The sequence below is a fragment of the Cucurbita maxima genome, unplaced genomic scaffold (assembly GCF_002738345.1).
Source record: "Cucurbita maxima cultivar Rimu unplaced genomic scaffold, Cmax_1.0 Cma_Scf00011, whole genome shotgun sequence".
NCBI lineage: Eukaryota > Viridiplantae > Streptophyta > Magnoliopsida > Cucurbitales > Cucurbitaceae > Cucurbita > Cucurbita maxima.
In genome coordinates, this window is record NW_019272027.1 from 4,325,042 (window position 1) to 4,346,247 (window position 21,206).

At 37.4% G+C, this 21,206-nt stretch overlaps 2 protein-coding genes, 2 long non-coding RNA genes and 1 pseudogene across 10 annotated transcripts; 3 read left to right on the forward strand and 2 right to left on the reverse strand.

The window, feature by feature from the left end:
- Nucleotides 1-323: 323 nt before the first annotated feature.
- LOC111486489 lies at nt 324-3,943 on the reverse strand (annotated as a pseudogene).
- Nucleotides 1,929-2,436, forward strand: LOC111486547. Its single transcript, XR_002718899.1, has 2 exons — nt 1,929-2,219; nt 2,385-2,436. It is a non-coding gene; the product is annotated as an uncharacterized LOC111486547 (long non-coding RNA).
- A 1,791-nt stretch (nt 3,944-5,734) lies between the features above and the next one.
- Nucleotides 5,735-8,866, reverse strand: LOC111486430 (probable L-type lectin-domain containing receptor kinase S.5). The gene is made up of 2 exons (XM_023133576.1): nt 7,553-8,866; nt 5,735-6,935 (listed from the first exon to the last, which is right to left on the reverse strand). The coding sequence occupies exons 1-2, from the start codon at nt 8,832-8,834 to the stop codon at nt 6,166-6,168; spliced, it is 2,052 nt and encodes a 683-aa protein (XP_022989344.1). The 5' UTR covers nt 8,835-8,866; the 3' UTR covers nt 5,735-6,165.
- LOC111486542 lies at nt 8,324-10,239 on the forward strand. Of its 3 annotated transcripts, none has more exons than XR_002718890.1 (4): nt 8,324-8,457; nt 8,556-8,805; nt 8,876-9,252; nt 10,004-10,239. It is a non-coding gene; the product is annotated as an uncharacterized LOC111486542 (long non-coding RNA). The 3 variants fall into 3 exon arrangements; XR_002718891.1 differs by lacking the exon at nt 10,004-10,239 and having other exon boundaries at nt 8,876-8,989; nt 9,094-9,454; XR_002718889.1 differs by lacking the exon at nt 10,004-10,239 and having other exon boundaries at nt 8,876-9,933.
- A 1,397-nt stretch (nt 10,240-11,636) lies between these two features.
- LOC111486409 (putative pentatricopeptide repeat-containing protein At5g09950) lies at nt 11,637-16,368 on the forward strand. 5 transcript variants are annotated; one of them, XM_023133531.1, is made up of 3 exons: nt 11,637-15,333; nt 15,856-15,919; nt 16,032-16,368. In XM_023133531.1, exon 1 carries the CDS (start codon nt 11,783-11,785, stop codon nt 14,990-14,992), a length of 3,210 nt encoding a protein of 1,069 aa, XP_022989299.1. In that variant the 5' UTR covers nt 11,637-11,782; the 3' UTR covers nt 14,993-15,333; nt 15,856-15,919; nt 16,032-16,368. The 5 variants fall into 5 exon arrangements, with proteins under 5 accessions (XP_022989299.1, XP_022989297.1, XP_022989298.1 ...); XM_023133529.1 differs by having other exon boundaries at nt 11,637-15,329; nt 15,822-15,919; XM_023133530.1 differs by having other exon boundaries at nt 11,637-15,329.
- The last annotated feature ends 4,838 nt before the right edge of the window (nt 16,369-21,206 follow it).

The window sequence follows — 21,206 nt, forward strand, 5'->3', positions numbered from 1 at the left end:
AAAAAAAAAAAAAACAAGGTATAAAAAATGAGCAATTAAAACTACATTTTAACTATAAAAAAAAGCCAAATATTATTAAAAAAAATAAAATAAAATAAAAGCAATCATTCCAAAAACAACAGGGTTTTAAAAAATTACAAAAACAAATCATCCTAATCATAAACATTACAATAAAATTGCTCGGGGTTGCAATTCAATAACAATTTTAATGAAAATTCAAAAAAAATTCATTGTTATCGAAAAAAAAAAAAAAAAACATTTAAGAACGTTGTGGAGCTTGTAAATCAAGATAATAAATCATCAAATGATATGTCAAATACTACACAAAAAGAATATGTTCTTTCATCGTTTGATGAGTACGACGACAATGCAAGCTAAAACTACTCGTAGTTCATACGAATTAAATTTTACTACTAGTATCTATAAACCATGGACATTGGAATTCAAGTTCCAAAAGGATTTACAGTGTAGAAGAGAGAAGGGATCTGCACAAAGGGCAGGTAAAATGATATCTATGGAGCCAATTCTCAATACATTCATAATGAAAAATATGGGTACATCTATGCAGTTGGCTCACCAAATCTTCTCGGGTGAACTCCGCCAAGCAAACGGAGCAAATATCCTCTTCCGATCTGCCGCCACGATGCAGCTCTTCGAACCTACAAACTGGAAGTTTTACCTCGCACGGTGGCAACTCCATTGTGAGCTGCTGATACGTCCTGCCTGACAGAATCCCGATCATGCTCTCGAGGAACGTCTTCAGTTGACACAGAGGGATCCACACACAAGTGAAGAAGACAATGGTGGCCACACAGGTTGGACCTCGACCTAATGCTAAGCTTATCATTCTGCCAAGAACTCAGCACCACAGCTTCTTCTTCTTTTCTTCTCTCTCTAGCTCTGTTGATGGTTTCTCTAGGCAGGGAAAGAATCAGAGGCATATATATAGTTGAAACTTGGCTTCCCAAAATCAGGTGGGTTGACTTCAGGCCTTGATTTTTGGAGGAATATCACCAATCAAGGATATTCGACTCGTAATATATTGGACATTATAAAATTTGGGTTTGGGAAGCTTAACTTTATAGAAAAGATGAGCATATCTATACAATACTAACCAATATTGTTAATTCTCATTGCAATCCTTTTGATTATGCCATTTAAATCCTACCCAACAACCAAACTCTGCTAAAAAATCCACCTGATTGTGCAAGGAAATGAGTTCTTATTTGTAAAATCAGTGTGCAATGATAAAGACAGTTCATGCTATAAGCTTGAATTTATGTAGCCTACGGTATTAATGACTGATAACTGAAATGAAAAAAACTTTCTATCTTAGACCTCAAAATTCTGCCCATCAAAGCATAGTTCAATTCATCTAGGTTCGTTCATCTAGGTTCGTGTGAGATCCCACATTGGTAGGAGAGAGGAATAAAATACTATTTATAAGGGTGTGGAAACCTCTCTCTAGTAGATGCGTTTTAAAGCCTTGAGGAGAAGTCCAAAGAGGACAATAACCGCTAGCAGTGGGCTTAGACAGTTACAAATGGTATCATAGCTAGACACTAGGCGATGTGTCAACGAGGAGGCCGAACTCCGAAAGGAGGTGGATACCAAGCGGTGTTCAAAGGAGGACGCTGGGCCCCAAAGGGGTGTGAATTGTGAGATTCCACATCTGTTGGAGAGGGGAAGAAAACACTCTTTATAAGAGTCTCCTCAGTAGACTCGTTTTAAAGCTTTGAGGGGAAGTCCAAAGAGGACAATATTTGCTAGCGAGGGTTTGGACTGTTACGGTTCGAATCTTTGCTCACGCATCATAAAGTGTTGAACTAAAAAAAAAAAAAATAATAATAATAATAGAAGAGACCTCGAAATTCGTGAGGTGAGTATCTCCTAGATTTCATTGAGTTCCATGTTAATACTTTAGTGTGTTAGAAGTTAGAACCATGATTCCGGCTGGAAAGGAGGGCCGGTGCCGACCCCACATAGGACTCAATACTTCATAAGTTAGTCAATGCCTCAAAGTATCTAAATAATCACGTGATACCAACATATTCGGCATTAATGATGAGCTGTGCTAAGGTTTAAAAATAAAGGGTTACCTTGTAACATGGGCTTTCTTTCTCACCTAAATTGAAGAATATAACAGGGAGTAAGAGTATAGTTGTGAGATCCCACATTAGTTGTCGGTTGGAGAGGGGAACGAAACATTCTTTATAAGGGTGTGAAAACCTCTCCCTCAATGAGGACACTGGCCCCGAAGGGGGGTAGATTGTGAGATCTCACATTGATTGGAGAGAGGAACGAGTGCCAGTGAGCACACTGGGCCCCGGAGGGGGAGGAGATTGTGAGATTCCACATTGGTTGGAGAGGGGAACAAACCAAAGGTATGGAAACCTCTCCCTAGCTGACCCGTTTTAAAAGCCTTGAAGAGAAGCCTAAAACGGCAAGGCCAAAGAGGACAATATCTGTTAGCAGTGGGCTTGGACCGTTACAAGAACTCACCATAGAGAATGATCAATTAAATGAGAGGACACTTCATGCTTATAGTCACATTAGGGAAGCTAAGTCTGATAACAGATCCATCTTTGTCTAGTCGTTAATGGAAGGAAGCAAGGAAACATTCATAGCTTACACAATTGTTTAAAACCTCACTTCTATAGTTGTAGATTGTTCACTCTTCAACTTCAACCAGATTCTTACATGCCATGCAAATTACTCCATATAATAAGGTAAAAGTATCTTAAATTGGCGAAAGGATTGCATAAAAGGGAAAGGAAAGAAGACGTACAGTTTTTTATGTCCACGACAACGATCTCAGAAGAATTCCTTCGTTTTCTTCCCAAAGATCACTTCCCAGATACTTGGAGAAAATGGAGCTCGTTTATTCAAATAATTCCCTAAAGCCTTCCCATTAATCAAGAACCCCTTTTGTTTCAAGGTTTTTATAACATTCTGAGCTTCCTCCATTCCCCTTTCTTTGCACAACTCATCAATTAAGCCAACAAAAGTGGCTAAATTTGGTGAGTACCCAGATTCTAACATCTCAATGCAAAATGCTACAGCATCCTCTAATTTCTTGCATTTGCACAGCCCCTGTATCAAGACGCCAAAACTGAAAGCATTAGGAGAAATGCCATTACTCTGCATTTTCCTGAAGATCCTAATAGCTTCTTCAAGCTTCTCAGCCTTGCAAAACCCATCAACAACAGCGGTGTAAACCACAACATCTGGAATTGTACCCTTCTCACGAATCAAACCAAGGAGTTTCATAGCTTCTTGGATAAGCCCATCTTTACACAGCATTAGGAATTAGACCTGTCTCCTTCATTTTCTTGAATATCCCGTCGGCTTCTAGAGGACGCGGCGGCTGCGGCTCCTTCTCCTGCATTGATTCAGAAACCCGAGCAGAAGAGCTTTGCTCGGTCTTCTCTTTACTACTTCTCTGATTATCTGCATTCAGCTTGAATTTTTCAAGAAAGCTAGAATCCTTCTGAGACAACGACTCACTCCTTTGCCGAGATACCGACCCTTCAGAATGTTTATTAACGCGTTGGTTCCAATTATCCTCAAGGTAAGAAGCAGATACTTCCCCGGGGAATTTCGGAACTCGACGAGCTTCTCAGGGATCCGGAGGAGAACGCCGGAGCGGTGAGCTGCTTCTCGGCTCAGACTTTGAGAAGGCGCAATCGTCATCCATGGAATTCGAGCTGAAACAGCGAGATCGCACCGGCGAGAGCGAGAAATCCGGCGTTCGTAATGGATTGTGGAGAAGAGGAGATTCTCTTTCCCAATTCCAAATTGTTGAAAACAAAATCTTTGAAACTCGAAAGCGATATTGAAATTGCAACTCCAACGCTCCCATGAGAAATCTCGAACTGGGAAATTGATGAAGAGATTGATATCAGTCGGAAAATGATCAGATAACAATGGAGGGTTTTACGAAGGGTTTTGGGCATTCCATTTTTAGTTAATTCGCATTTTTTAAAATTATGTTTATTACTCGATTTATTATTTTTTTTTTATTAAAAGTTATATTAAAAAATGAAAATTATTCTATAAAAATAATTTGAATTAAATATTTTTTCTAATATATATATATATATAAATTCTCTATAGAAATTGTATTTCAGGTCAATGAAAATTTTGGAGGGATGAAGAATGGAAAACAGGCGAGCTAACGCTGCTGTGTTCTTTCAAGATTCAGAAATCTTGTTTCTGTTATTGCAATTTCCTCAGAATTTGAAGTTTGATCGAGCGCTGTAAGTTCATACAAACTATTAGCTTATCCATCTGATCAAAGAAGGTGAATACCATTTTTCCTGTGCTTATTATCGTCATTCTGCTTCGCATTTCTCTCTCTAGGGCTTAGATTTTAGAATGCGGAGTTTAATTTCGAATCCTTTTCACAACTTTGCATTAATCTTTTCTACGGACAGTTCGTGGGATTATGAAAAATCTGTTCGTATGCTGAATGTTAAGGGTTTTGTTAGTATTGATACAACCTGTTAGCTCTGATACCAATTGTTAGGATCACTCAACAACGTACACACTTGATACAACGCATATACTCGTCAAGATAAACCTAAAGAACCGGAGAGAGAAACTACAAGGAGGAATATTGGCTAAAGGTTTTATTATTATGACTTTTTAGGCATGTACAACATCATAGAATGAAGAGAAGTACATCTTGACACGGCTGGTATATATATGGTTTCAATTTACTAAATATAGTTTCCAAAGATTTAAACTAGATATAATCTAACAAATATATCTCTCAAATCTTTACAAATATCTTCCAAATATATGTCTGCCAGATCTAGGCATCGCTCCATATCCCAATAGGTTTATGGAAATTTGCACCAGTTGCGATGATACTAGCATGCTGTGTTCTTCAGGGACGAAGGTTTTGATGGTAGAAACATTGATAAGATGTTTGAGAAGTGTAGGCGTTTGGAAGCTATGCAGGATGAAAGAGCTTCTGAAAACTAGGAATATTTGGAAAAAATTGGCATTCAAAAGAGGAAGTTCTGTGAGATTCCGCATTGGTTGGAGAAGGGAACGAAAGATTTCTTATAAAGGTGTGGAAATCTCTCCTTAGCAGAAGCGTTTTAAAGCATTCCTTATAAGGGTGTGGAAACCTCTCCGTTTTAACCGTGAGGTTGATGGCGATACGTAACAGGTCGAAGCGAACAATATCTATTGGCGGTGAGTTTGGGCTGTTACAAGTGGTATCAAAGCCAGGCACCAAATGGTGTGCCAGCTAGGACGCTGAGCCTCCAAACGAGTGGATTATAAGATCCCAAATTGGTTGGAGAAGAGAATAAAACATTTCTTATAAGGGTGTGGAAACCTCTCCCTAGCAGATGCGTTTTAAAACCGTGAGGCTGACGATGATACGTGATAGGTCAAAGTGGATAATATCTGCTCGTGTTTCATAAAAGTCTAAAAGTTTTATAACACCTGGATCGCAATGACATTCTTCCTTAATGCTGCATATGGAATGGTGTGTCCTTTGTTGTCAGCAAGAGAAGGATCTCCATCATCTTTTGTGTGGTTGCCAGTTTGCTTACTCCCCATGGAGTTGTTTTCTAGTGTGTTAGAGGTTGCAATGGTGTGTAATGGGGATTTGTTGCTCTTTGTTGGAGGAGATTATGATGAACTCTTCATTTCATGATAGAAGATTGAATGTTACTAAAATAGCGGTGTAATTGCTGGGAGTAGATAGAAGACGATAAGACTTAAAATGTTGGACTTGAATTGTTCTATAATCTGCAATTTAGGAAGCTGTTAAATGATCTTTGATTCATTAGAAAACATGTCAAATGCTGTATCTGTAAAGCAAGAAAGATTGTACATTCAGTTGGCTATCTGGAAGCAGGGAGAGTAGGATGATTAGGACGTCGGAATCAACTTGATCGACCGTCTCGAGAATGTAGCTTGCTGAGTTGAACCCAGGTATACATACAAGTGCTAGTGTATAATCAGAATCAACTTGATGGACCTCTCGGGACGTCGGGAGTTCGAACCCAGGTATACATATTCACATTACACACCACATATCTTAGTGAAAATAATAAAAACAATAAACAAATGATGTTGTCTACTCCAATTTAATGATGTAAGTTGCAGGGACTGAAGCACAGGACCAGCTATGGTGAAACTTCATCAAAGAGAGTTATTTGTGTTTGACAGTGAACTGAGATTGTTACTGGTGGAGGAGGTAGTGTTCATGGGAGGCCACATGAAGACTGGCTTGAATGGAGGTACACGAGGTGCAGGCAAAGCTCCATTTAAAATTTGGAGTATATCCTGACTTTGTGGCCGTTCACTTGCCATGGGATGTGAACATGCCAACCCAAGTAGTAGAAGCCTCCTAGCTTCATCGACCACAATATCATCACCAAGCTGGTTATCGACTGCTTTTTCGATATGTCCTTCACGGTGTACCTTCCACACCCAATCAACTAAGTTATATTGATGTTGCTCGTCTTTCACAGGAGCTCCTGGTCTCCTGCCACAAACAATCTCAAGCACCACTGCCCCAAAACCATATACGTCGGATTCTGGAGTCGCCCTTCCTTCGTGGAAGCATTCAGGAGCAACATAACCCATTGTGCCTGCAACTCCTCCATGTTGGAGGTCTGCATAAGAGTTTCTTTCAGGGTCCAACGCTCTCGCAAGGCCGAAATCTCCTAGACGAGCATGGAAGTCGGAATCAAGTAAGATATTGCTTGATTTGATATCTCGGTGCAATACCTTCTGGTCGTACTCATTATGCAGGTAATGCAACGCTGATGCAACTCCTACAAGGATTTTATAGCGATGTCTCCAGTTGAGAACATTCTGGTCAGCAATGTCATACAGGTGATTCTCAAGGCTTCCATTAGGCATGAAATCATATACTAATAAAAGCTTCCCTTTCTCGTAGCACCACCCTGAACAAGTATTCAATGCATATTTTAGTACATTGGTTTGAAATTACACTGAACTACACAAATATATGTTCTATCACTCTCTTTGATTTAGAATTTGTGATATCCCACGTGGGTTGGGAGGAGAACGAAACACCCTTTATAAGGGTGTGGAAACCTTTCTTTAGCCGACACACTTTAAAAACTTTGAGGGATAGCTCAAAAGGGAAAGCCCAAAGAGGACAATATCTATTTGCGGTGGGCTTGGGCTGTTACAAATGGTATCAGAGCCAGACACCGGGTGATGTGCTAGTGAGGAGGCTGTTCCCTGGAATGGGGTATACATGAGGCGGTGTGCCAGTAAAGACGCTGGGTCTCGAAGTGGGTTGGATTTTGTGAGATCCCATATCGGTTGGGGAGGAGAATGAAACAACCTTTATTAGGGTGTGGAAATCTTTCCCTAGCAGACGCGTTTTAAAAACCTTGAAGGAAATCCCGAAAGGGAAAGCCCGTAGAGGACAATATCTACTAGCGGTGTGCTTGGGCCGTTACAGAATTTTAGTGAAACCTCTCAATTACTGTCTTTTCTTTAGCAAATTATATATTTTGATGCGAACTTGGCAGAAGAATGGAAGTTTTACCTTCTAAACGGACGAGGTTCCTGTGGCGAAGACGGTGAATAATGGTGAGCTCGTCCAGAAAATCGCCTTTGCTCTTAATGCTGTCCCTGGAGAATTTCTTGACAGCAACTTCAAGCCTGGCAACAGAACTTGATGATGCAGTGAAGTCCTTATCCTTTTCTTCTAGAATTCCTTTGTAAACAACCCCGAAGCCTCCATTTCCCAGAACCATGCTTTCATGGAAGTTATGAGTCGCCTTCCTTAGTTCCTTGTACTTGAACTCTCTCGGCATTCCCGGCAACCTCTTCAGCGTGCCCTGAACATTCGACTCCTCGTCCCTGCTCACTCTTCTCCTCTTCATATAACTAACAAATAACCAAACCCCAATCAGAATCACGATCGTTAGTATCGGGATTCCAACCCCGGCAAGGATCTTCAACCAAATTAGATTTTTCTTCTCTGCCAGATGTTCCAAATCCAGCATCCATTCCAAGACACAGTTCAACTGAATTTCCGGGCTGCCTGTGGAAGCAGAAAATCCAATATATGATTCTTGTTTCACATACTGTTTGAGGTTTATTGTTTCATTGAGAAGAGGTTTATCAGGTTTTGGATCTTTGTTTGCAGACATGTAAACCTGCAAAAGTTTGGATATTCCATCATAAACAACCCAGATGCTGTAATTGGTTCCAATCTCTGGGGATAAAACTATGCCAGCTTTATTCAAGGAAACAGTCTTCCTCGATCGAATGGAGTTGACGTTCAGACCGATATGGTTGTCATCGGGGTCGAAATCCTGCTTCTGGGTATCAAATTCAATGGCTACAATTTGGTTTGTGATGCTGCCATCGGTAGTTGCATTGGTGAGGCCCATCCACTGCCCCCAGCTCTGATCAGGTACATCAGCAGTCGGAGCTATAAGAAAAGTAAGCCCCTCACCGGCATTCCATTCTTTCTTTCTGAAAATATTGATGTAAAAGTATGAGTTGAAAGAAGCAACAATGTCATCTCCCTCTTCATCTAGCCATAACTTGAAGGGCTGGTGGTACATAATCCGGCCAGACGTATTTTGAAGGCGAACAATATCGTTCTGCGAGTCGGGAGTTAGCTGCAGGGCGCCCTCATCGATGGAAGACGACCCTTGAGTGAAGGAGAAGTCTTGGTTGTGCTCCCTTTCATTGAATCCAACATAGGCAAAACGAGGCTCAAGGCTCGGTTGGCTGCTCACAGCTCCAAAGAGCAATACCACACAAGCCACAAGAACAGCAACCAAGGTAGTTGAATCTCTCTTGCACAGAAGCATTTTCCTTGACAAATTCTTCAACTAACACAGAATTCTCACAGGAAAACCAGAACATACAGATGAATTCCAGGCTCTGTAGATCAGCAATGAGAATCTCCAATCCGGATCGAGATCTAAGTTCTTCCTTTGTGAAACTGTTTGAGAAAAAGCTAGAGGTAAGCTCTTTTTTGCCTTAAAAGTTAAGAGCTTTCCTCCATGATTATCGCTTTGATATGAAATGAAAAGAACATCATTGATCATCTGTAACTCAACGCATTAGTTTAATCTTTTGGAAGCAACCGGGTTTTGGGAAAGTTTGGAAACGGTCGAAGGTCAAAGGGGGGCTTGAGGAAGAAGGGTCAAAATTTTCATGCTGAAAATGGAGAAAGAAGCCATTGATGAATTCTCCACGTTGACAAAAACGAGCAGCTTCTGAGAGGTAACAGTGTAAATATAAAATTGTTTTAGACTGCAACCGAGATATAGCGATCTGAATGGAATGGCATGTGGAATCTTTTCAACTTTAAAATGATTATTTTATGTATCCACTACCTTGAAATTTTTTGTTTTTATGAGTGGTTGTTGGGCCCACATCGGAAAGTGATTTGAATAAATGGTTTGTTTATGTGGGTTTCAGATTTGGTCTGAATTCTTTCAAAAGATTGATGTTTTCATCAACTGCTTTGGATTTGGGAATTTTTTTTTTTTTATTATTATATCTTTTACTTGGACTGTCATGTCCCATGGATTGAGGAGTGAGGAGGATAACAAACCACCCTTTATTAGGATTTGAAACCCTTCTCCCAGTAGACACCTTTTAAAATCTTGAAGGGAAGTTCGAAAGGGAAAGCCCAAAAAGAACAATATCTGCTAGCGATGGATCTGAGGCATTATAGTATCTTCGGGCCGTTTGAATACAGCTAAGACATATACTTTCGACTAAGAGTTTAAAAGTTCGAAACTCTATTCTAGTTGTTGATTTCTTGAGCTGAGAGTACTTGTTTTATGTCGATTGAGCTTTGTTTGTTTTTTGAAAAGTTATTATTTGACAGTGATCACATACCCGTATGATTTAATGGTCGAGAGTATTTGCTTTATGTCGATTGAGCTTTGTTTGTTTTCTGAAAAATTATTCTTTGACAATGATCACATACCCGTATGATTTAGTATTTTACCGGTTATCTTGACAGTTAAATGTACTGAGGTCTACAATTGTTCAGTGAGAATGGTCGAGATACATGCACTTTCAAACTTTCATGCATAAGAACAAGGATCGGATAAGAGAACGGTATGAATGTTTTATGGAGTTGTTCATAATATACTATTAGTGTTTCTCAAATTATCATAAATATTCGTACGGGTCATTTAAGTGTTAGGCTAGACTTCTTTTTAATTCAATACATCAAAATAGATATAAATGTGATCATTCTTGTTGACTTAAATATGAAATCTTAGGCTCGGTTTAATAATTATTTTATTTTTGTTTTTCATCATTTTTTTAAACAAAAAATCAAATAATTATCTAACATGATTTTAATACGAGAATATTGAAACTTGCAATTATATGTATAAATTTAGAAATTAAAATAAGATTTAAATCATAAAACATTACATGTTATTATAAAAAGAATTAATATTTGAATATAAATCATATTAAGGTTATTTTCATATATAATGTGACAAAGAACTCTGTTATTTTTATTCTATAAAAAAAATCGTATTTTTCTCCTCTCTATCCTCAAAATGACAATTTATTATATATTTCAAATATTTTAAAAATAAATAAATTGTTCAACTTTAAAGAATTTTCAAATTAGAACTGTTCATGAACAAACAATTGACCTTTTATATTTATTTTATTTGCATCTGTATAATTTTTAAATATATATATATATATATATTTTTTTTTTTTAATTTTCATAAATACTTTTCTTGATACTTCAGGATAAATGTTTCCAAATTCAATTACAAATTTGATTAATATAAGAAATATAAGTCATTGTTATATTGATGCCATAGAAAATTTTAATTAAAAAAAGAAAAAAAACTTAACCACGACATTTAAAAAATGGCTAAATAATATAAAATATTCCTTTAATTACGCTCCAAGACTTTGAAAAGTTTCATTTTTTTAGTTTAACGACCTTTAGAGATCGAGAGATTCGAACCTTTGACATTTTTGCCAAGTACGTGACAATTATTACTGAGTTCTCCTCACTTTATCAAAAATTTTCATTTCTACCCTTAAATTTAAATACTATTCCAAAAATGCCCTTGAATTTATTTGATGAGACGATTTGAGACTTACCTACTAAAAGGTAACTTTTTTTTACTTTTGCTCCAAAAAAAAAAATAGCCAACAATTTTGGACAAACAACAATTGTTTCTCGCGAAACAATTGACACAAGATGTTTAACATCTGCTACCATTTCTTTTGTCGATTCTGGTTTGACTTTGCTTAAACACAAGAATTTTCAAATTAGATTAACTTTTTTCTTTTTTTACTAAAAGACACAAGATATTGTTTCTCGGGCCTCGGTGGGATGAGAAAAGAGGTGAAATGGAAAGACACGTACAGGTATAGCACTAACATATACTTTTTCCGTTAAACATTTTTTTTCAGTACTTCGTTGAAAAGATCGATGAAAATTCGAGACAACCCTCAACATCTCCCACCGATCCATTGAACCTCATGGGTATAAATGAAATTTCCTATAAAAAAAAGTAAAAAAAAAAAAAAAAAAAAAAATCAAAAGTTAATTTTTTTTAGGTTAGTTTGGATTTTAGATGCAAATTCCAAGTTCCCGCCATCTGTTTGTAAGATCCCTTTTGTTTTTTTTTAATCTTCTTCGTCCTCGCAGCCGGCATTATACACACAACCGTCGACTGGACTTGCAGGCCGCTCCTATGGACCGGTGATCAGACATGGTGGCTCGTCCTTACTGCTTTCCTCTCGCAACCCTTCTATTATGTCCCGCTGCTTCGTCCACATTCATAGAAGAAAAGTAGTCGCTTATGGTCATAGCCTTGTTCTCACCTCCTCGCGCTCTGCTTCTTCAATTCCACATTCTCACCATGACCCTCTTTTCTTCAAACCCATTAGCAACCCTCTTCCTCCGTCTTCAATCCCGTTGCAAATCTTGGTGGATCAGTACAAATCATCTCAACTTCACTCCAATCCTGTACAACGTGATGAAAAGGTTGAGTCTCTCGTTCGGCGGTACCGGGATTCTTGCTGCCCAAAAGATGCGGACGAGTTCCATTTGCAGGTTTTCAAAAATGGGTTCGTTAATGATTTGTTTTTGTGTAATACCCTTATTAATGTTTATGCTAGAGTTGGTGATTTGGGTTCCGCCCGGAAGGTGTTCGACGAAATGCTCCTTAGGAACTCGGTCACTTGGTCTTGTTTGATATCAGGGTATACTCAAAACAGAATGCCAAATGAGGCTTGTGGGCTCTTTATGAGAATGGTTGCTGATAATTTTATGCCTAATCACTATTCTTTTAGCAGCGCCATTCGAGCTTGCCAAGACTGTGGCGAGTATGGTTTGAAATTTGGGATGCAAATTCATGGGTTGATGTCGAAAACTCAGTATTGCACTGATGTTACGACAAGTAATGTTTTGATATCGATGTATGGAAGTGTTGTGGGCATGGTTGATTATGCCCGTCGTGTTTTTGATAGCATATGGCCCAGAAACTTGATATCTTGGAACTCTATGATTTCTGTATATTGCCAAAGGGGAGATGCAATTTCTGCATTTGTAATCTTTTCAACTGTGCAGAAGGAAGTCATGGGAGATCGTCTCAGACCAAATGAGTATACCTTTGGTAGTTTAATATCTGCTACCATTTCTTTTGTCGATTCTGGTTTGACTTTGCTTAAACAGATGCTGAGCAGGGTGGAAAAATCTGGTTTCTCTCATGATTTATATGTAGGTAGTGCTTTGGTTAGTGGGTTTGCAAAGTTCGGGTCGATCAATTATGCCAAGGATATTTTTCAGCGGATGAGTTATAGAAATGCAGTATCTATGAATGGTTTGATAATTGGACTGGTTAGACAGAGTAGAGGTGAAGAAGCAGTTGAACTTTTCGCGGAGATGAAGGATTCGGTTGAAATAAACCTTGATTCTTATGTGATTCTTTTGACTGCCTTTCCTGAGTTCTGTGTTCTGGAAGATGGGAAGAGGAAGGGAAGTGAGGTTCATGCATACCTCATCCGAACAGGCTTACTCAATGCTAAGATTGCAATTGGGAATGGCCTCATAAATATGTATGCTAAATGTGGAGCTATCAATGATGCTTCTACAGTTTTTAGGCTCATGGACAATAAGGATTCAGTCACGTGGAACTCTATGATTACCGGTCTGGACCAAAACGAACACTTTTTAGATGCAGTTGAAACTTTTCAAGAGATGAGGAGAACAGGATTATTTCCTTCAAATTTCACGATGATTAGTGCTTTAAGTTCCTCTACAAGCTTAGGATGGATCAGGGTTGGAGAACAGTTACATTGTGAAGGACTTAAACTGGGGCTTGATTTGGATGTTTCTGTTTCAAATGCTCTTTTAGCTTTGTATGGTGAGACTGGGTCTGTGGAGGAATGCCAGAAAGCTTTCTCCTTGATGCTCGAATACGATCAAGTTTCATGGAACTCTTTGATTGGAGCTTTAGCAGATTCAGAGTCATCATTGCTTGAAGCTGTGAAAAATTTCCTGGTCATGATGCGGGCGGGATGGCGTCCAAATAGAGTAACCTTCATTAGCATACTTGCCGCAGTATCTTCTCTTTCACTTCATGCACTGGGCAAGCAGATTCATGGTTTAGTCTTAAAGCATAATGTTGCAGCTGACACTGCTATAGAGAATGCACTTTTGGCTTGCTATGGGAAATGTGGAGATATGAGGGACTGCGAGAGTATCTTTTCTAGAATGTCCAATAGACGGGATGAAGTGAGTTGGAATTCCATGATTTCGGGTTATATACATAATGAGCTCTTGCCCAAAGCCATGGACATGGTCTGGTTTATGACGCAGAGAGGCCAGAGATTGGATGGTTTCACCTTTGCAACTGTGCTTAGTGCTTGTGCAACCATTGCAACCTTAGAGTGCGGCATGGAAGTCCATGGATGCAGCATAAGAGCTTGTTTAGAATCCGATGTTGTTGTTGGAAGTGCACTTGTAGATATGTATGCAAAATGTGGAAGAATAGATTATGCTTCAAGGTTCTTTGAACTGATGCCTGCAAGAAACTTATATTCCTGGAACTCCATGATTTCGGGGTATTCACGTCATGGACACGGAAGAAAAGCGTTGGATCTTTTCGCCCGAATGAAGTTACATGGTCCACTCCCAGATCATGTCACTTTTGTTGGAGTTCTCTCTGCATGTAGTCATGTAGGCTTAGTCAATGAAGGGTTCCGTCATTTTGATTCAATGAGTGAAGTATACGGATTAGCTCCCCGCATGGAGCACTTTTCATGTATGGTGGACCTTCTGGGTCGCGCCGGAGAGCTAAACAAGGTGGAGGATTTCCTCAACAAGATGCCAGTGAAGCCTAACATTCTAATATGGAGGACAGTCTTAGGGGCATGTTCCAGAGCCAATGGTCGCAACACAGCACTCGGGAGGAGAGCAGCCGAAATGCTGCTGGAAATGGAACCAAGGAATGCAGTGAACTATGTCCTTCTCTCAAACATGTATGCTTCAGGTGGGAAGTGGGAAGATGTGGCGAAAACGAGGGTGGCAATGAGGAAGGCGTTTGTGAAGAAGGAAGCAGGATGTAGTTGGGTGACAATGAAAGATGGCGTTCATGTGTTTGTTGCAGGAGACAAATCACACCCTGAAAAGGACTTAATATATGAAAAACTGAAGGAACTGAATACGAAAATGAGGCAAGCCGGGTATGTACCGGAGACTAGATTCGCACTTTATGACCTTGAAGGGGAGAACAAGGAGGAGCTTCTGAGCTATCACAGTGAGAAGATTGCAGTTGCTTTTGTTCTAACTCGTCCATCAAAAATGCCTATAAGAATAATGAAGAATCTCAGAGTTTGTGGGGATTGCCACTCTGCTTTCAAATACATTTCAGAAATCGTTGGAAGGCAGATAGTTCTGAGAGATTCAAATAGATTTCATCACTTCGAGAATGGCCAATGTTCATGTGGGGATTATTGGTAGTTCGATAATTTGTTGTTTCCGAATGAAAAACAGTGTTTCAAGGTACTGAAGGACTAACTAAACTCAAAATTATGAAAAACAGTCTACTGATTCTTGATCCTCTGTGAACTGTGAATTCTTCAAATTTTGCTTCCATTAGTTTGTTTCCCATTAGTGTTATGGAAATTCAACCTGATGCTCGAGGGAATTTGTTAAATTGCATTGAGGAGGGCCTGTAAGTTGCACATCTTGAGCAATGCCTTTGCTGCTGTTATTGCATTTTGTCTTACAGGTGCTGTTCGATGCTCAGTCTGGGGACTATGCTACAATTTCTTTTCATTTGAATCTCTTCTATCAAGTAGGTTGTGCTCTGAAAGTTCATATTCATTTTTTTTATCTGTTTGCTTGTTAAATTTCATGTAACAGCCCAATGCCACCGTTATTAGATATTATTCTCTTTGGGTTTTCCCTTCAAGATGTTCTCTTAAACCTTCAAAGTGCATCTATTAGGGAGATGTTTCGACATCCTTATAAAGAATGCTTTGTTTCCCCCTCCAACCAACTTGGGATCCAAAATCCACCCCCTTCAGGGCTCAGCATCCTCGATCGGGGAGGAAAACAAAGCAATCTTTATAAAGGTGTGGAAACCTCCTCCTAACAGACACATTTTGAAAACCTTGAGGAGAAGCCCGAAAGAGAAAACTCAAAGAAGACAATATCTGTCAATGGTGGGCTTAGGCCGTTACAATTATCTTTCCTGTTCTACATTAATTTGCTTTGATTTTCAGTTGCATTTGCTTAACGAACCGAGTTGGTTCGATTCATCATTCTACTTTGATTTACAACTTAGGCTGCTGGTTTAGTTCCTCTATATGAATGATCAGATAAACTGTGGCGAAGGGTGCTTGCTAGACACTGATTGGGACTGAAAGTTTCCATCACAATTCTGTAAGCACTCATTTGTTTTCTGAAAACATTCCTTTAGAGAGACCAATGGAAAAACACTTATTCTTTCTGTCTGTTGTTTGTCAGCAACTTTACTGACCTCATGAATTTGTAGGCCCCCCCTGAGAGAAGTGGATCTAATGCTGCTGCTGAAACTCAATGTCCCCCATACTCGCAGAGCAGGTGTTTGGGCTGTATGGTTCCCAAGAAACATCTCATTGTGGAGGTATGGATTCCTTGTTACCCCCATGTTCTCATATCATTTTTCAAGTAGATTGTGCTCCTCCACAGGACAAGCAATTGAGTGGCTGTTAATGGTATGGTTGTTAAGCATGCAGCTAAGGCATAATGTTGTTTTGTCAGATCCTCTGATAATAATATGTTTGATACTTGTTTGTTTTGTGTTCTTAAACAACATATGTTTGGTAGATTGGGAAGAGATTGAGATTTGATTCCCTTTCTTATTCTAATTTTCATAGGTTTCTGAATGATTGGGAGGAAAGTCTTCCATTTTGTTTATTTGATCTCTTTACTTTTTAAAAAAAAAACGTCTATGAGGCGGTTGAACTTTCAGCTTTGTTTTCCGTAAGTCTTTGAACGTTAAACAGTGTCTTGTAGGTTCTTGTGACATCGTTTGATAACCATTTGATTTTGGTTTTTGGGTTTTAAACATGGCTTCCACCCTGAAAACTAAAATAAGTCATTTTGTTTTAGGTTTTGACAAAGAACTCAAATATTGTCGTCTTAAGAAAAACGAGCATATTTTCAAAAACAAAATAATTATGGGGATTTAAACTTTCAATTTTGCATTTAGCCGATCTTTTTTAAGTTTCCTGTAAATTTGATATTTTAAATTACAAAAAAGTAAGATGCATGTCGGATATCGTGGATTAGCCGATCCAATTCTCGTATGTGGATAAATACTCTCGAATTATTATAAATCTCAAAAGATGAGATGATTTCGATGAGATCATCAAAGAGTTTGAAAATCTTTTTTCACAAACTTTAGTTATTCCTTTGAGCCAACGTTGTACAAAGGGAGGATAATGTGCCAACTCATTATGCTCTCAAGACATCCTCACTTCCCCAACATATTCCTTGTGGCTGACCCTACCTGCCTCCCATTGCACACCCTTTTGTCTATGGAGGCAAAATAAACCTTTTGTCTTTTTCTTTAATTCATATCCATATAGCACAACCATTTCTTTTTAACGTGCTCACTCGATAACTATTCGTCGAAAGCGTGCATTTTCGTAAATGATTTTTTTTTACTTCCTCTTTTCAACAATCAAGGTATCATCGAGATTCATGATCATTGACAATTGAATAGGTCATTAATGAGTTCATCCACAATTACACGAACACAGTAACTCTACCCGACATGTTGTATGACCTTTATACCATCAAGCTTGGAAAATCATGTGTGGTAAGAAAAAGACCTAAAATAAGGACCAAAGACCAAACCAAAAGTCTCTACTTGAGTTAGAGCCATTTATTACAAATTTGATTTTTATTTTTATTTTTTCATTTTTTATTGAACAACTTTTTTAAACATTATTTTTATCGAACTTATCTCTAAAATATGTATTTACTCGACTACATGTTAGAGGTAACCCAACAACTATATACTTTAATTCTGATGATGTAAGTGTTTAATAATTAAAGTTCAACCGAACAAAACCCAACTTAAAATTTAGTCAGTATTTATAGTTACGTTTGTTTGATAACCATTTTATTTTATTTTTAGCTAAAGACTCTTGGAACGACAATAAATAATATTTTATTTAAGTTAATATTAATGTCATGCTAATTATTTTTCTCCCTAAATGGATTCTAAGTTACAAAACAAGCACTTGCTGTGATTCAAGCTTGATTCCAGCCTTCATTTTTCTAATGAATTCATCACATTTCTTATTCAATTCCTCTTTGCTCAATGCCCCAACTTCTTCTTCTTCGTCGTCGTTATCGTCGTCATCCTCTGCCATCGATCTTTCACTTTCTTCATCTTATTGAATCAACCCATTCCCCCTTTCTTCTCTATCTTCAACTTTGCTCTCAATTTTGCTGCTGCCATCCGCCATGGCAGCCTCTAGAGCTTCAGCTCCCCTGGTGGCTCCGCTGCTGTGTTGGTCGCCGGAGCAGTTGATAAGACCGGAGTTTCGAACAATGAAGGCAAGGAGGCCATTGCAGAGCAAGAAAATGTAGTTCTTGTGGGCTGTTGCAGAGATATAAAGGTTGAAAGAGTGGAGGAAAGGGAGAAGAGATGAGTAAAACACCATTGCAGAGAGCAGAGAAGCTGAGATCAAAAGCTTCATTGTGGGAATTTTTGATGATTTTGGGCAATTGGGTCAACTGGGTTCTTCAAAATTTTCACAAAGATTCAATCTTTTTGTTTCAAAAATGCTTTCTTTTTGCTCTATTTATAATGAATTGTGGAGCCCTGTGTGAACATATGAAACTGTGAAATGACGATTTTGCCCTTTTCCTTGTGGGGTGGTGTTCAATGATTTAGGGGTAATTTGGGTTTTGAGTCTGTCAACTTTTTATTTTATTTTATTAAGAAGACTTTGACAGATGACTTGTTAATTTTCACAAAGGAATGCTTTTGTTTTATGATGAACACAAGGAGACTTTCCATGTGACCTCTGTGTTTGAAAATTATGATGTAATTTAAGGTTTAGCACGAATTGTAATGGGTAGCAAAAATACACAGAGAGAAGGCCATGGGTCGAGAACGGGAATTCAATTCTCTGAGACCTAATTTACTATTGTTTCTTCATAGCTTAGTAGTAGAGCAGTCAGCTACGCATATCACAGTTCGTAAATCTTATTTACGTTTTTTATTATTCCAATTTTACCCTTATTGGTATACTAGCATGTATATCAATGGTATATATATGTACTTTATGAAATACATCAATTCGATTTGGACACCAGACAAGTCTATCTTATCGAGTTATGCACGGTTAGATAACTAAGCTTATGATGTAAATAGGAACGACTTCATAAAACAAATATCTTATCGATTTGACCACCAAATGGAGGAACTACACGATATCTAAATTTTAGCTCATGCCGTTTACTCTCGATCAAGATGTCAAAAGTTCAAATCTGCTCCAAAGCACCTCACAACAAAAGGGTTTCCTTGTTAATAATACGTTCATAGAGTCCAAGCAACCTCGTGGACAACACGAATAGGAGGCACAAAAGTATTGGTCCAAAACATCTTAAAATTTGATCGAAACCAAGATTTAATGAATAAAATGTCGTGTTTCATGTTTTTATAGCTGTAATAAATAAATAAATATAATTGTTGGTGGATATTATTTTTGTGAATGATAATATTTGATTGATATATGTGGCATTTAATTGCTAGGTTAAACATCTTTATCAAAATTTTATATTTTTTCTATTTAATTACATAATTATATTTTTTAAGGTTAAATTATATTACAAAATTATAAGGTTAAATTATAAATTTATTTTATTATTATTTTTTAAAATTAAATTTATAAATATAAGTAAATATATATTAGCTTTGGATTTTTGAAGGGTCCTCTCTCTCTATCCCCTTCTTTCCTCAAGCCCATCTTTTGAATTGGCCCATTGGGCTTCTTCTCTCACAACCTACTTATATTTACTCCTTTTGCCATTCTTCTAGCTCGTGTCGGGTTTTAATTTGGTCTCTATAATTTTATTAAGTAATTAACTACGTACTATGACTTTATTATGAATTGACGGTTGAGGGTTGATGATGTCATTTACGGCACAGTATCCGTAAATGACATGGCATGGGCACGGGAGGACGAATGTCTCAATAGAACCCAAATAGATGGATGTTTGGGATGTCTCGATGAGATGAGCGACACGCGGGCCCGTTCTCAATGACATGACCGAGTGAGTTGCAATGGCTGACGACAGCCCAAGACTAGAGATGCGTCAAGACATATGGACAATGTCGATGGAGATCGAGATGACGAGAACAAACACGACGTCGTATCGAGACACCTTTGCTCCGAGTAGAGGCAAAGTCGAGCCAAATGACTTGGCCTAGTGTAAAGGCAAGTCGAATGTGTCGCAGATAATTGAACGTACACGCGCAGATGGCGTGTGTGGTCGAACAAGCTTGAAATTCGCACAAACGATGTTCGATTGGCTTACACTCAAAACGTCTAATTTTGTTTTAAATATTATATTTATTTTTCTTTTTTTTTATTTAGGTTTTAGTTTATTATAATATATATATATATATAGTAAAATATAGGAACACAATAACAAATTTATAGGTGTATTTCACTAAAGTAATGATATTAATAATAAATAATATATATATATATTTTATCAATTATTAAAAAAATCTCAAACCAATTGATGCATTCTTATTGTTTGTATTATAGGAGGCATTAATGATGATACAAAAGACCATAAATGTGGGTTCAAGCTCCATACTTTCAACCTATTATATATATATATATATATTATAGTTTCTTGAATAAAAAAACTATATATTATAATCGATATACTTAAACCTTAATTATGATAATCTATATTTTCTTGAATAAAAAAACTATATATTATAATCGATATACTTAAACCTTAATTATGATATGATCCTTATCTTTATATAAAAGCATAGTATATGCTCCTATTTTTTAACCAAAGTTTATTGCACATTCTTACTAATGGTAAAGTATAAAGAATTTAATATGTCGAATCGTTTGTAGTTATACTTTATTAGGAATCATAAAAATTCACCGAGCATGATTAGGTGCCTTTAAAAACCAGAACTTAATTTTATGTTCTTCGGCCAATGTAGTTCGACCTACACGACCAGTATAAAATGTTATGTAAGGAAACATATTCACTTTATCTACATAAATAGCTTATCGTGACTGATTTTTGCTATACTTTAATAGCACCCGAGCGAAAATAAGACTAAAGTCAAACAACATAAACCTAAAATCTAAAAAAGTACGCATTTAATTTGCATGGAATATTGAAAACCATAGCACAAAAAGCTTATGTTTAATTTTATAATAAGGTTAATTCCAAAACATATATAATAATTACCTCTCAAAGACTCAAATGGTAAAAATCTGTAAAAAAGGTAAAAAAAAGTAATATTCTTTATTATTATTATTATCCATGAAAGAAGTAAAAATTGCATTACAAATGAGATAATATAAACCATAATTAATTTATAGTTAATGAAATAATAGAAATTAAAAAAGAGGAAAATAATTATTAAGCTACATTATTGATTTTTAGTTAAAAAAAACAATAAAATTAA